Source organism: Lineus longissimus, chromosome 5, assembly GCF_910592395.1.
Source record: "Lineus longissimus chromosome 5, tnLinLong1.2, whole genome shotgun sequence".
Taxonomy (NCBI): Eukaryota; Metazoa; Nemertea; class Pilidiophora; order Heteronemertea; family Lineidae; genus Lineus; species Lineus longissimus.
The window spans coordinates 6165483-6182037 of NC_088312.1; the positions used below are offsets into that span (position 1 = coordinate 6165483).

At 45.8% G+C, this 16555-nt stretch overlaps 1 protein-coding gene across 2 annotated transcripts in view; it reads right to left on the reverse strand.

Annotated features, from left to right (window-relative positions):
* Positions 1–16555, reverse strand: part of LOC135487599 (uncharacterized) — a 48493-nt gene that overhangs the window by 13657 nt on the left and 18281 nt on the right. For both annotated transcript variants that reach the window (XM_064771541.1, XM_064771540.1), the window contains one exon: positions 110–16416. In XM_064771541.1, coding sequence (XP_064627611.1) covers positions 110–16416 — 16307 coding nt within the window. The remainder of the gene's footprint in view (positions 1–109; positions 16417–16555) is intronic.

Consider the following 16555-nt stretch of genomic DNA (forward strand, 5'->3'; position numbering starts at 1 on the left):
ATTGTAAAGTTGACTAGACATCATCCAACGATTTGGAAACATAGTTCCAATTAAAAGCAAGGATGCATGGAGAACAGAACTTTAGAAAATGGAACATGAACAAACTTACCGACTTTGCCTTGACTTTGAGAAGTCTTCCCCCGACATCCATGATGTTGGCAGGCATGTCCGTCTTGTTGCTGTAGAATGGTTCCCTGTGCCGGCGTCCAGAATACGCCAAACTCTTCATGTCAGCAACGACCTGTTTCCTTGAAGGTGGTGGCAGCACTGGTGTCATGATTTTGATCAGACGAACCTCATATTCTTCAGGATCTTTCTCCATGTTGCGGAGATTTTCATCATCCACGTTTGGACTTGGTGCATAATCAGACTCGGAATCTAGTGAGTTTGATCGAGATCTTTCGGGCGTCCCAAATAAATCTGTCGCCTGCCCTTGCTGTTCATTGTTTGTTTTCGTTGGGGAAACAGCAACATGAACAACATCAGACTCTGGTTGAGGAGTGTTTGATCTTTCTGGTGTTCCGGTCAAGTCTGTCATCTGCTCACATGGTTCGTCAGATGTCTGCTCCATTTGATTGACAAATTCCAATGGATTCGCATCAAGTTCAACCACATCCAATTCAGGTGATTCGGATCTTTGTAACATTCTGGGGGAATTCTCCTGAGTTGGCAAAGGAGTCGTCAGCGGGACTGGTTCATTCACCGTCTGCTTTTCAACCAGTGCAGGTGGCATGACATCTGCCTCCTCCTCCTCTTCCATTTCACCACTTGGAAAAACATCATCATCAATGCCAACAACATCAATCTCCTCATCGCTGTCAATTTCGCTATCATCATCCTCGACTTCCATTCTTGCTGACAACAGCTCCGCAGCAGTTGGACTTGCCCTTGTAGATGAGTTCCGACGTGATAAAGACCGTTCTGGTGCTTTCTTGTTTTCCATATCATCATATTTTGAGTCAAGGGTATGCTGTTTTGAGTGAATAGAACTGAAGAGTGAGGTCTGCGAATCATAGAAACTTCTTGAATAGTTTCTCGATTCATTCAATTTTGACATCTGGTAAGGGCTGCTTGGTTTAGCCGATTCATTGCCGGCCAAAGAGGTTAATCCCTTGCCAAATTTTGTAGACAAGTCCAAGGGCATATCTTCACTACCACTCTGACTATCCATCTCCATCATCCTGCACAATGCGTAGATACTATTTGGTGATTTGTAATCTGTCTTAGAAACCTGGTATTGCCTAACTTCCTGAGTTTTATCCATCGCTTTCTGAACAGACGATCCTCTGTGGTAAATCTTTCCAATTTCACTGACACTCCCTGAAAGATTTCTAGGATCATCTGTAGTCTTCCCAGCACAAATCATTGTACTATTGCATTCAAATCCCTGAGCGTTTAACTTGTGACTGTGGGCATCACTATGCCTCACGTTAAGATTGTCATTATCAGCAATCGTGTCCATGTTTGGTACAACTGGCGATCGATATCCACTTGGTTCACCAGGGTGGAACTTAGTCCCCTCAGCTGCATTGTCGTAATTCGGTAATTCTTGAGACATCATCATGCTGGTTCTGTCATCCTCACATTGATAATCTTCAGCATCGGCAGAGGATAGTTGGTGTCGAGGATTAAACGGTGACGAGATGACAACATAATCATCAAGGCAAACTTGTGGATCCAAAACAGGTCCCTCTTGTGATCCTGGACCGAGTCTGACATCAGACTTATTCAAATTCGGTATTTCAGGTGACATGTCGTCATAATCAGTTTGATAACTATTAGCAGGTGTTGATGGCCTGATTTCAAGGACAGGCATCACAGGAGACATAGAGCCTTCCCTGTCTTTGGGTAAATATCCTTGACCAGGGATCAGCAAAGCCATTTTTTCAGTTCGTAAATTATCACCAGAAGTATGTTGGTTTTCGAACTTGGAACTTTCATGCACCTTTTGACCAAGTGTAAGAGAGGCAGTTGATTCAGCATCACTTACTTCTGTATCTGATGCCATATCCTCATCCAATGACAGGTGCTCTAAAATCTTGATATCTTCTAGTTTTACTGATGCTGGAGACTTAGAACTGTCATTTATCTTCTGACCGAGTGTAAGAGAGGCGGTTGACTCGGCATCACTTCCTTCTGCATCTGATGCCATATCCTCATCCGATGACAATTCCTCTAAGTTCTTAATATCTTCTCGTTTTACTGAAGCTGGAGACTGAGAACTGCCATGTATCTTCTGACCGAGTGTGAGTGAGGCAGTTGACTCGGCATTGCTTCCCTCTGCATCTGATGCCATATCCTCATCCAATGACAATTCCTCCAATTTCTCAATATCTTCTTGTTTTACTGAAGCTGGAGAGTGAGAACTGCCATGTATCTTCTGACCAAGTGTGAGTGAGGCAGTTGACTCGGCATCACTTCCTTCTGCATCTGATGCCATATCCTCATCTGATAACAATTTGCTCGAGTCATCTGATGACAATTCGCTCGAGTTCTTGCAATCAACCGGTGATGGAGAGTTCACCTTTTCTTCCTCATCATCAGCTTCCAAACCTTGCATTTGATCATCAACATCCTCAACAGCGGCTGGTGGCGAGGGGGAAAGCATCAGGTTTAATCCATCCTCAACCGGTTCATCACCACTGGGACTTTCATGAACCTCTTGACCAAGAGTTAGCGACGATTTATCAGGAGAACCGACTTCCTCACAAGCTGCCAACGGAGAGGTCAAAACGATTGAGTCTATTTTATCGAGAACCGACTCCTGACAACCCTGACTTCCATGAACATGCTGACCAAGAGTTAGCAACATTTCATCCTGAGATTTGCCATCCTTAACTTCTGCCATTCCAGGGGTTGGAGTGCCAGTCCCCCTCTCCACTGATTCACTTTCTATTTGAGCATCGCCTTGATTACCATCCCCCTCCTGCCAATGAGTAAGGGAAGGCTGACACAGGGGGCTCTTGGAATCCACCACTTCGACCTCTATAGCCGGAGTAGGCAGCTCAGCAAAGTCAACATCCAATTCAGCCTCTTCCTGAGGACCCTGCCCAGCAGTGATCAAAGATGGACTTAGGGAATCTCTAACCTCCACCTCCGCAACTTCTAGGATGGGAGAAACTTCTTCATCGGTGTCAGAGACATTGCTTGGACTTGCAGGATACTCACTGTCGTCTTGATCAAATGAACAAACAGCTCTACCTGGGGAATATTCTACCTCCACTTCTACCACTCCTATACTGGGGGTAGGTGGTTCACAGTCACCTCTCAATAGGAGTGAAGCGTCTTCTACAGAGTTGAAAACTTCAACTTCCCCTACAGGTGAGGGTGGCTGGTTCATATCTACTGCAATGCCAATGTCATATTCCCTGGCCTGTTGCAATGCTTCATCACCATTAATCAGTTGATTGGCGACTTGGTCATCATCGACAGAAGTGTCACTTTCACTTTGCGTGTCCTTAGTCACATCAAACTCTTGTGTCTCCGAGTGTACTACTTCCCAAATGCATCCACTGGCCTCGACGATAGCCTCCTCCTCTACAACCATTTGACAAGGAGTTGAAGGCTCAACCTCCACAACGTTTTCCACCACAAACCCTTGTGAGGCTTGTCTAGATCTAATGAGATTCTTATCCTCAGTGAGCATATTCTGGTCAGAGAGCAGACGTCGTTCTTCCAAATCCTGCTCCTCTGATACTTCTGACATGGTCTCCTCAACCAGTTTTGTCATACAAGATGGTCTCAGGCTGCCGCTGTGCTCATCTTCAACAAAACTAGTTTTAGGACTACTTCTGTCATTCTTTGCAATCTGACAATGTTCTTCCCTGGCATGATGGGTTGCCACAGCCTTGTTTAGGTCATCCTCAATGCCATCATTGTTAACTGCAGCCCAGGCATCGTGTTTCCTTTTCTCCTCCTGTCGTACAATCTCCTCATCATCTTCTTCTTCCTCTGACATGTCTTCATACGATGTCTCACCGTTGTCCTCAGATCCCTGAATATGTCTTTCACCAAGAACCTGCACAGAGGATGAACTGGAAGATGAGCTCAGGAGATGAACCCTTCCAGAACATTCCATGTTGTGATTCTGGACGTTTGTGGAGTGTTCCGTTTCATGATGATCTTCTATCAGCTTTGCCAGTGGCATGACTACGATACCTGATTCAGTGTGTTTGACTTCGTAGGTTAGACAGTCACCTGATTCTTGCGTCGTCAAACAGCCCTTGGAAGTGTCATCACTATCCAAGTTATGGTCTGCGTCCTCATATTCCACACTTGACGGCTGAGATGATTGGCTGCACTCACCAGCAGACGACAAACGGGCCTTGTAAACAGATACTGGGGATAGGTAGGTATTCTTGACTGGCATATCAAAAGGTGCTGGTGGTGGTGGTTCATCCTGAGTTGGTGTAGGTACATCATAGTATCCATCCTCCTCATCCGATGGCGGTTCAAGGATAGGGCTACATATACTGCGCACCTCATCATCTTTCTCTTCTGCTTCCATCACTGAACAACTTGAATCTTTTTCGTTGTCAGTACATTCATTATCAGTATCAACACCATCCTTCTGGGTAAACTGCAGATTATGAGCAGATCCAGGTGGACCAGCTTTAGGATGAACTAAGCTCGATGGTAATATAGGTCTAGATTTGCCGCTAACATCACAAGTTGGTGGTGAATGAGGGCCAGTGATATTCTGTTTTAGGTTATCCTCAGAATTGCTTTGGACTCCTGCTTCTCCTTCTGTTTCATCTGACACATTAATGTTGGCTTCATCAGCAATAGACGAAGCAGCATAATCCCCAGGAAAATGATCCTGTGAAGGTGGGCCAGCAATAGGGCAAACTAAATTTGGTTCCTCTGTTTTGTGATCCTCGTCTCGACTACAGTCTTCATCATATGACCTCCCCTGGGGCGACTCTCTTGACAGGATCACACAGTCATCCTCCTCAACCTCATCGAGTTGAGTCATTCCACCTGGTGGACAAGCAATTGGGCACACGATAGGATTTTCTTCATCAGAAGGTGGTGAACCATGATTGTCTTCAATGTAAACAGATATCTCATCCTCATCTGCAATACTCATCATTCCAGATTCTTGTAAAGAGTGCAAGTTGAAACTAATAGGACCAGCTATGGGCCGATAAAGAACCTGACGACTTGGCACGCTGAAATCAGCACATGATGACATTTCATCATCCGCTAGGCTTGCATCATCATCAGTGCAATAACTTTGAGCAATGCGCACAGACCCAGGTGGACCAGCAACTGGATGATGCCCATTATCAGTTACGGTCATATCATCATGATCTGTAAACACAGATTCATCATCCACCACATTTTGATAACCATTCAATTCCTCCTCCTCCTCTTTTTCAGAGGAGATGCTTGCTCTTACAATAGTATACTGAAATTCCTCATTGGAATCATGCTCAACTGTCAGATTCGCTGGAGTTGGTGGAAGAGCAACAGGCGCAACAAGGCCCGGAGATCCAGCGTTCAAGTCTGGTGTTCCTGTGTTAGCCTCATCACTACTTGCATCGCTACGTTCGAACTGATCTTCCTCATTCTCTGCCTCTACCTCATCCATTTCCAGTTCTCCTGCCCTAATGATGCAATTATCTCCTTCACTCATGTAGTCATCGGATTCAGACCGAGGAGTGGCCGGAATAGGCTTGGGATGATGAAGTTTCCCAGATTCAAAATTTAGTTGCTGCTCTGACAGTGACTTTGTCAGCTTCATGGTATCTTCCTGAACCCTATTCCCTTCACTGTTTTCTAGGCGTTGTTGAACATAAGCATTTGCCTTGACTACAACTGGAACTCTTAGAATTGTCGGACAGTTTCCTTCTGATGTTGTAGCAGGATATGGACTTTCAACCTCACTCTCCTCTGGTCCAGTTTCATCATCATCATGGTCTCCAGGGAAAAATGGATTTGCAGGAATTGCAATTGGTGCGACTGGTTGCCCAGTCTTGTCTAAATCTGTCAAACAAGAATTTCGGCTATCCGCAGTGTCACTCTCTGCATTGCTTGCAGACACATGAGATTCGTCATTCCTTTTGTTTTGTAATTCGCAATGATCCTGGTTGCGGGTGACCTGACTTGGCTTGATATAAGGCTGAGGAGACAGATGCTGTGCAACAACATCTAGCTCTAACAGTTCATCATCACCTATCTGATCATGGTCCATTTCGAAAGCAGTCGGTGGCAAGGCAACTGGAGCAATGATGACATGTTCTCCATCTTCCTGAAGCCTTCTCTCTTCATCCCCACCTGGTTCCATCTCGTCAATATTGAGAGGTGCAGGAGGCTTGGGTATAGGAGCTATGATACTTTGGCTTTCAGGTACCAAGCTCTGAACATAATCAGAATCATCTTCATCAGACTCCTCCCCACTTTCATTTTCTTCTGACTGCACCTCAGCCTCGGAGTCGGTTCTGCTCGGCAAAAATAACCTCGGAGGAAAGCTACCATCAGAGCGCTGCAGATTTTTCAGCAAGCTGGTGGTCTCAGTGATGGCGTGGTGTGTTTGTATAGGTAATGGCCTGGGTGATGGGCTAACAAGTCTGTTGTCCAAACCAACTTTCTCTAGAGTAGCTTGGAGTGATTCCAGACGCAGGAGGCACTGATCAAAATTTTCGAGTTCATGGCTGCTGTCGGACGCAATGGTACTGAGGATAGAACTGTCTTGGTCCTCCTCTTCCTCATCAGAAATTAGTTCCGCCTCGCCTTCGCCAGATTCATCTGCTGATTGGGGCTCTTGATTTGGAACCTTCGGAGGTTCACTCACTGAGTTCAAATCCAACCGGAACTGGGGCCCATCATGAGATTTATCAGCAGCTTCATCATCAGACAGTTCATTGATGTCCTTCCACACCTTGGACTTGCTTGAGTCAGCAGAGTCTACGGAAACGGTCCGCTCACCTCTATTCGCAGACTTGGTGGTACTTTCAACAAAAACATCATCATCATCATGGTCATTTTTGTGTTTATTTTGAGCGGCTTGATGTGTATCATAAGGAAGGGATCCTTCACTAGCAGTTGACCACTGCCTGACTGGGGAGCTCTTGCCATCAAATGACCCACTGTCTGATCGAAATGATGGCCTGTCGCTACCTGATTTAGAGTCATCTTCACTCAGGAGGTCGTCATCAACGCAGTGTTCTTTGGCTGGTGGAGCATCATATGGACCTTCGCTGAAAACAGCAGTGGTTGCATTGGAACATTCGTCCACGTCTTGGACAGATTCTACCACCGGTTTTGCATCTTCCTCTGGTGCAACATCATTTGGATCAATGCTCTCCTTAGTTGCCTCTGTTATCCCCTGCTCTATATTTACACCGACTAAGCTTTCCTTCACTTCATCATTTGGACTCCTATTTCTGAGGCCAGTTGCAGCAACTTCCACCAACGAATCTGCATCACTCCCAGAAGCAGAGACAAAACGTTTCCTCTGTAGCCAATAACTGACAGCATCTTTACCCTTCACCTCCGCCAAAGGCAGCCTCTGGTCATGGCGCGATGTTGCAACAGCAGCAGCGGGGGTTGGAGATTCCACTGACTCAATCCCAGCATCTGTATTGGGAGCTTGACCATCAACTGTCCCTTCATTGCTGGTATAGCTTTCGATTGAAACAGAGCGATGCTTGAGCCAATATCTTGACGCTAGGCGACACTTTTCAACAACAGTTTTGGATGGCTGGTCTTCATTCATATCAGTAACCATTTCTTCTTGATTCTCGAGACCTACATCATCATGTTCTATTTCTGATGGATCTGTCATCACTTTTCCCTTATTGTTTGTTTGAACTTCGAATACCTCCTTCTCCTTACATTCCATCTCCAACTGAGGTGGTTCAATGTCTGATCTCTCGCTTTCATCAAGGAACTGTTTTCCCTTGTGAGCATAGCTGACGACACTTGAGATCTTACAGGGCAGAGGACTTTCTGAAGCTAGTTTGACAATCTCGTTCAACATCTGATCCTGCTCTTCAGGATTCAATATCAAGGAGGCATCTGAATCTTTGAACAAGTCACCACTACCGTTCAAAGTTGAGCAAATCTGTGAAGCACCTTCTTCAATGTCGGTTGCATCTGCATCCATGAACTGATCATCTTCATGATCTGTGTTGCAGACTCTTCGCACAGCACCACCACCTAAAAGAAGCAGCTGGTCCTGTTCCGTCATGATCCTAGGCGAGGCGTTCTTGATGAGAAGCGGCGGTGACATAGAGTTATCACTGTGTCCAACGTATTCAGTATTCATTGGTGGGCTGAGGTGAGGTGGCGACATATCCAGTTGAGATTCGGATTCCCTTTCTGTGCGCGTGTAGCCATATGTTTGCGACTTTTCAATCTGCCTGTCCTCATTATGGTCACGTTGACTAGATTCAATCCAACCCTCACTGCGACAACCAGGTTGAGGGTCCATCAGACTTCTGTCCTTTTGCTTTCGTGATTTCAAACTCGGCACCCCTAATGGTTGTCTAAATTGAGACTGCAAAGGTTCAGGAGACAATGGGTTATACTGATCCTCAGTTGACACGGACGACAAAATGACCCTTGTACTGAAATCGCTCCCTATTCTCTTGCGACCCTCATCAATGACCATGACTTCATCTTCTTGGTCTGTGTTGATCTGTTCCGGTGACAACGGCATCGGTGGCATGTCATCTCCCATCTCGGAAGACGGAGGTGAATAGAGGGCAAACTTAAACATGACGTCGCTGTAGAGACCTTCGCAGTCGTCAGTTAGATCAGAATACTGCTCTGTTCCATTCAAACCTGCTAGCGTGGCATCATGAAGCACATTCAAACTATTATCTAACTTCTTTTCTTTCAGGCTTGGACCATTTTTAAACGTATGCTTCTTCTTTCTAGGAATACAATTTGTGAGTTTCTCACCAGGTTCTGAGAACAGCTCAACAACAGATGAAGAAGAAGATTTTCTTTGTTGCGATTCAACAAATTCCAACAGTTGTTTCTTTGGACTTGGCTGAGATTTTTTGCGGGATTTCTTTGGCCTCGCATTTTCTGCGTTCATCAAATCTAAGAAATCACGATAAAATGGTAGAGATTCACGCTCTTCATCCTCGTCCACCACACTTTTGCGATCGACAACTTTCAATTGTATTTCGCCATCATTCTCGCGACAAAGAACAGCTTTTTCCATATTCAGAGCGTCAACATTTACAGCCTCGCCAAAAACTTCCGGGTAGTAGTCCTCAAGTTTATACGAGCTTACGGAAAGCTCCTTATCTCCCAAGACATGTTTGTATTTCTCCTTAACGTCGTCAGGCTGTGGCGATTGTGGTTCCACAGAAGCAATGTCAATATAAACATCATCAAGTGTAGCCATACCAGGAGGAGCTACAGCGATATCAGATTCAATCAAACTATGCGGGGAATTCTCCTCTGATCTATTTTCTTGGATCTCATAGTCATCATACTGTCCGTTATCACCATACTCCTCATAGACTCTCCGTCTCTGACACTGACTTGACCTTTCAAGATCATTGATGTATTTCCGGCCTCTTGAGCCCTTTGGAGGGCTTGCCATGGCAAGATTTATATCGGTTATAATCACATCATCATCATCACCATAATCAGGAGCGACTTGCGCGAGGGGCTGGGGATGAGGTTTTGCTCGTCGAGTATTACCCGAGTTTGCTAAACTATCTCTTTGCCGATGATCAGAATTATCTTTGGAAAAGTCACGAAAATGTCTCTGGTTACTTTTAGAATGATTCATTGATCTGTCGTCTGTGTCTAAATTCTGGTTGTACACTGCAGGATAAGTCAGCCCAGCTTCTGCTTTCTTTCTCGCGACCATCCTGTGGTCTTCATCATGGATTTGCTCAAAACCAGTTTGGCTATTTGACTTGCTGGAGCAGGAAGATTTCCTTCCTGTTTTGCCTGATGAGTCTCTTTCCTTTGAAGGTGACCAATCCTCATCATTATAATACTGGTCTCTACGCTGTTGCGAACTGAGGACAACTTTCCTGTGAGGATGGTGAGTGCGTTGTGGTTCTTGGACAGTGATTTCTTCAGCGACTTCATCGGAGTCTTCTTGGCAGAACATGTTATCGTCGTAGCCATCAAAACCAATTTCTCGCTCGCTGTCTTGGTCTTGGGGATTGGAAGACATATTCAAGTGGCTGTAAGGGGTAGCAGGATCCTCATCAACTTGGTTCATGTGTCTGGAGAACTGATCCAACTCGCTATGCGTATAACTTGAATACGAATCCTGGTGTCGAGTCCAATTCCCCAAGTTTGATGTGTTGTAAGTTTTGTTAGATGATGTTGAAGACCGCCGCGGCAATGACAGATCTTTGTTGAGATAATGCCGCAGAAGCCTCTTGGGCAGCTTTTTCACCATCACCCTCTCCTTGCCAATTTTACTGAAATCATATCGTTGTTTGTCTTTGATAGTGACTTTGACAATATTGTGGACAGGCAGCATCTTTCTTGTTTTTCGTTCTATACTGCTTGTAGCTCGACCTTGATAGTAGTTCACGACAGATTCACAGGAAAATAGCACAGTTTCGGATGGTTTGAAGACTTTTTTATGCACCTGGCCAACAGATTTCAAGTCGAAATTGGGATTTTTAAATCTTGTAGCAAGCGGCTTGTACCCCCTCATCCATGGGAACGTGCTGAACTGTGATTCAGTCTTTTTAGGAGATGAAGGATTTGATTGCGATTTTGTTCCATTTCTTACGTCATCAACCAAGTCCAAGGAGTCTACTTTCCATTTACCATCAGCCGCGCTTTTACTTAGCACCAACTTGCACGGTGACTTTGGAGTGTTTGTATCTTCATAACTTCCATATGAACCCGAGTTCCAAAGCCTGTTTGAAACATCATCATCGCTCTCGTCCAATCCGCGTGCATAAAGATCACTCTCAGATTTTCCTTTCTTCAGTGAAAGTTTATTATGACGCTTCTTCCCAGCAGTTTTTGTCATGGTATATTTGGGATTTGGCGAGTTCGATACATCTGCAAACGATGGACAGGGAACAAAAGCAGGTTCATGCGATGCTAGACCATCACACTGGATTGCCATATCACAAGTATAATAACTACTTTTCGGCTTGAAGATCGGAAGCGGATTCTTTGACTTGCCGGTAAGGCGTAATTTTGAAGGTGATCTCTTAGTGGAAGAAAGTTTACCAGAGAAGGTATGGTTAGAAAGATTCTTGTTCGGTTTCGGTAGATTGTACAGATCAGGCAAGAGATCATCACAACCGGTGTTATCAATATAATCATTGTCGTCGTCATCAGAATAATCTGCTGGAACCGACTGTGTACTTTTTCGAACCAGCGCATCAAATTTCACTTCAGCATTGTGGTCCCGCCATTCCCTCAGGTAAGTTTTTTGAGTCCCTTTCGAATTGAACATTGGAAGATCATCAGAAGATGCTGGGCTGCCGTTATAACCATCGTTGACTGACGACGAGTGCTTCCAGCGATGTCCATAGCCTCTGAAGCTTGTGTAGCCTTGCCCGCTGTAGCCATAATTACTGTACCCGGCCGCGTATCCTATATGGACTGGAGCCACTGTTGTACAAACATGACTATGAGCACCATCAGTTTGCTTTTGAAGCTCTTCCAATAACTCGCTGAAAGATTTTTGCTGACTTTTGCGTTTATCTTTAGATTTCACATTCGTTGTCTGGGCAGCAGCACCTCCACGACCAAGTGGTGGGCAACCTTTTGCTTTAGCAGGAGACTTGGACTTTTTCCTTCCTTTTGACTTTCCACGTCCCCGCCCCCTGGCACCCTTTTTTGATTTGCCACTGGCTGCCAATGATGGCTTCTGGATAACAACAGGTGAAAACGTAGCATTTCCTGGTTCAGGGTTCCCTGCTCTCTCCACTACATCATCTATTGTCTGGCTAATTGGACTTTTGGAATGAAAAAGTGTCTGTCGTCGCCGCTTTGTGAATTTCTTATGGTTAGCTGCCTCATAGTCTATTACAAGACAGTCATCAACATCATTTTCAAGAGCTTCTGCGCTGCCATAGCTGTGCGATGCAGCGGAATATTTTGCACGGGAGTTGAGGTAAGCCTTTTGACCATAAACATAGAGATTTCTGGCACTAGAAAGCTCACCATTATCCCGCTTTGTCTTACGAATCTCCTCTCTTCGTTCAGGCATCATTGGATTTTGAAATCTGTTTGAGGCAATTTTTTGTACTGGGGATCGCCTAGGTGAAGGCTCTCTCACGAAGGGTCGAGGTGGAGCTGGCCTCTCATATGGTCTTTCAAGATCTTCCCTTGGAGAACACTCCTTGTCACAAGGTCTATGATAGGGGTTTCTCACAGGAACCTCCCTACTATGTCCTCTTGATATGGGCTCCCTATCCTGTTCTCTAGAAAGATGCTCTCTTGGAGAGGACTCCCTTTCATAGCTTCTTGAAGCATCCTTCTCCAAATGCCTCGACTGCTTATGTTTTGATTGGGGCTCCCTGTCAAATCCTCTTGGAGGGTCCCCCTTGGAATATCGAGATGTAAACTCCCTCTCATCTCGAGAGGAGCGCTCCCTCTCCCGTCGTAACATAGGCTCTCTAGCTGAGAAACCCTCATCTCGCTGGGATATAAAACTACAGTCGTCGTCATCATCATCATAATCATCTTCACTTCGGCAAGACTCTTTCCCTGCGACTTCCTGTTTTTTTTCCCACTTCTTGCGGTTAATGTTCATCTCTGCCAGCAGATTGCGCTCCCTCATTTCATGGAGGCGAATTTCCTCCTGAGCTTTCAGGGTTCTCTCATTTATTTCCTCTAAAGTCTCAATAATCCCGACCTGGGTGTTAGTGGTACTGGACATTGACCTGGTAGTCTCTGTCCCGGGACGCGTCAAAGCAGTCGTCGCTCCTGTGGCAGTGCTAGCAGCCCTCAGCAACTCCGCATTTTGCTCAACAGTAAGACCTGCATCGCTCCTCTGGACACTTTGCAGTGGCGCTGCCCGTTCTGCAGGTGTGACACTTTTCTGGACCACTCGCTCAGCCATAGTTTTGTAAGACGCTGTATTACTTTGCGGAGCTGACCTTAGGCCTCTTGGTAAATCATCATCTTCTTGTACAGAATTCGAATCTCTCTGAGGTTTGCCGGCAAGTTGACTTCGATGAGAATCAACAATTTCTCGATTCCTTTGCGGTATGAGATTTTCTCCTTGGCCAAATTGCCTTAAATCGCTGCCTTGATTTTGCAGAGCAAGACTTTGATGGTTTTTGTCTTGCTCTCCAACACCTAAAAAATGACTCCTTTGCCCAGTACGCTGTCCCCCAGGTAAATTTGATCCAGAGTGCGACCTCACATTGTGTTCTCTTGACAACTCCTGATCCCTTGACTTGCTTTGATCTCTTGTTTTCCCATGGTCTCTGGACATGCCCTGATCTCTCGGCATACCCTGGTCTCTGGATATGGCCTGGTCTCTAGACATACCCTGTTCACTGGAGATGGCCTGTTCTCTAGACATTACCGGTTCTTTGGTAATGCCCTGATCTCTGGACACACCCTGATCTCTGGACAATCCCTGTTCTTTGGACATGCCCTGGTCTCTAGATATACCCTGACCTCTGGACATGCTTGGGTCTCCCATTGTTCTCTGATCTCTGGACATACCCTGATCTCTAGACATGCCCAGGTCTCTGGATGTTCTCTGATCTCTGGTAATACCCTGATCTCTAGACATGCCCTGATCGCTTGAGATACTCTTATCCTTAGATATACCTTGATCTCTGGACATACCCTGTCCTTTGGACATGCCTTGGTCTCTAGACATACCCTGATCTCTAGATGTTCTCTGATCTTGTTGTCTGCCCTGCTCCCTGAACATCTGCTGTTCTCTTGACATCCCTTTATCTTTCGACCTCCCATTATCTCTCAGCTTCTCCTGATCTCTTGGTTTGCCTGTATCTTTGCTAATGGTCATTCCCTGGTTTGTGGAAATTCCCAGATCCTGTGGTTTATCCTGATCTGTGGACATCGTCAGATCTCGCACTCTCAGCATCCCCATATCTCTTGGTGTCCCCTGATCCCTTGGTGTAATATCAGGGAGGTCATCAACATCCATTTCAAGCAAGGGAATGTCATCATGAATAACAGCGTGGCTCGGGACTGGCATATTTCCACTTGAAGATGGTGAAGGCACATAATTTCTTTGCGGCTCGGTCAGCTGGTCATTTCGGACGGATTCAAGGAAACTGTACTGTGAAGCTGCACCTTGGTTGAATGGTGAATTGAATGGATGAGATGAGGTGACATCAGTGGGTGAGAGTAATGAGAAGTCATGACGAGGTAACATCTGGGAGGTCTGAGGGTAGCCGGGGTGATGCATGGGAGTGAACACTGATGGTTTCTGTACAGATGGATTCCCTTGAAGTTGTGGCATGTTGACTCGGTGATGTGAGAATGACACAGAGTCCCTCTGATTAAACGGTGGCCGGTTCATTGGAGGCTGTTGAGGGAGACTCTGATTAGAGGTTGCTGGTTGCTGCGGAAATGACATTGGAATGTTATGTCCCATAGAAGACGGTATAGGTTCCATATTTGAGGGCATATTGTGCCCCATGGTAGACGGAATGTTCATACCCACTGGTGGCATGTTGTGTCCCATGGGTTGTGGCATATCATGTCCTAATGAATTTGGAATGTTGTGTCCCATTGTCGATGGAATGTTATGTCCCATAGGCATATGGCGCATGGGAAGTGAACCATGTCCCATAGGGTTATGCCCCATCACACCAGACATCCCATGTCCATGAGGAATATGTTGTCCAGGCATGGGATTATATTGCATAGGCATAGGCATTGGCATATTGTGCCGAGAAGGACCCATATTATGTCCCATATTCTGCATTGGCATTGGGAAGTTATTTTGAGCCATGGGATGCATTCCAGGTCTAAAGGGAAGATGATGACCACGAATGAAACCGGGATGAGTTCCTGCATGATTCCCAGGTAGTTGAGCATTCCTGGGACTCTGAGCAGGCAATGACTTATCCCTCGACTTGCTCTTCCGTTCTTTCGATTTTGAAGACTTTTTCATTGTTTCTTTCGAATTCACAAAGCTTTCTAAGCGAGTCATAACGTTTTGGTGTTTTTGCTGCCTGTCAGTTAACAACTGTTCCTTTTGCTGTGGGATAGGTGATGGAGGTATTGGTGGTGGTGGTGTGGGGGGTGGAAGCTGCTGCTGCTGCCGCTGGTCTTGTTTAGCAGTCTTGTTTTGCTTCTCCGGCACCTGCTCCAAATCCAACCCCTCCAAATCCACAGTGGTCCCCATCGCCAACTCCCATGCTTTTCTAATCGGTGAATCATCAAAAATGGCTGGGTCTGGCTCCGAAGGGCAATGTTCTCCAACAGAAGTCTGGGCAGGTAAAGGAGATGGTTGACCTTGAGCAGGTGTGCTGGGACTTCTCTCGCGACCTTGACCAACTGGCGAACCGTAAGAAGTATATGGAAGATTTTTCTGTGGACTAAAGTCATTAGGATAATGTTTTTGAGTCAATTCAATAAAGTTCTGTTTTGCTAACTCATCATCCTGATTATGGGAGTCACGGCTTGAACTCCTTGAGCCCCGACCTCTTGCCTTTGAGCCATGGGAACTTTTCCCCCTTGTGCTTTGCTGCTGACTATAATCACCCTGCGGAGCAGCAAAAGGACTAGGAGGAGGTTGCATAGTCATAGCTGGGTGAGTTACGGGTAATGAGGGTGATTTAACAGATTGCAACTCTGCAAAATTTCTATTTGCTTCCGTGAATCTCTTATAGCGCGCTTGAGCCTGATATGCCGCAGACCCATCCTGGCTCACTCCGCCTGGAGACATTGGTGACATGAACGGCGACCTATTAGCACTGTTGAAACTATCGTCAAATGGATCAACACTTAAATTAGCTGAATTGAGAAGCACGTCCATTGGTGAATTTGGAATTCCCATTGAATTTGGAGCATATGGGCTTGCTGGCATAGCACTAGCACTATTTAACCCAGGTGAATGTTGTGGCACATAATTTGAAGCACTGTTTGGCGTAGATCCAGCATTTTGAGTCCAAGGGCTCCTCGGGGCCATACCACCTGCCATCGGGCTTGCAGGAGGCTGCATCCCCTGTGGTGATTTTACACCATATTTATCACTCGCATGATCCACATTTATGCATAAATTTCCATCCTTAACAGTCTTTGAAATATCTGCCGAATTCTTCGACTCTGATAAACCAAACGGAGATGCTGGCCATCCCGATAAATCCGGCCCAGGAGCATAGACTGGCAGCTGGTCGATTAGCCGGAAATCTGACGATGTGACTTGGCGTTGCGGTGTTATGCTGTGGGGTATGGCAGGTGGCGTCTCCATTGGAAGCACTGGTCCTCGAATACCAAGACGTTTCTTCGCAGCTGCTGATTTTTCTGCAAAACCAGCATAACCTCTTTATTAAAGGACTTTAATTGGGAGGGGTCCTGATTAGAGAGGTCAGATTGAATGGAAACAACCAGTTTGGGGCCAAAACTAGTGTCCTTAATAGAGAAGTGTCTGCCAGGGGAGGTT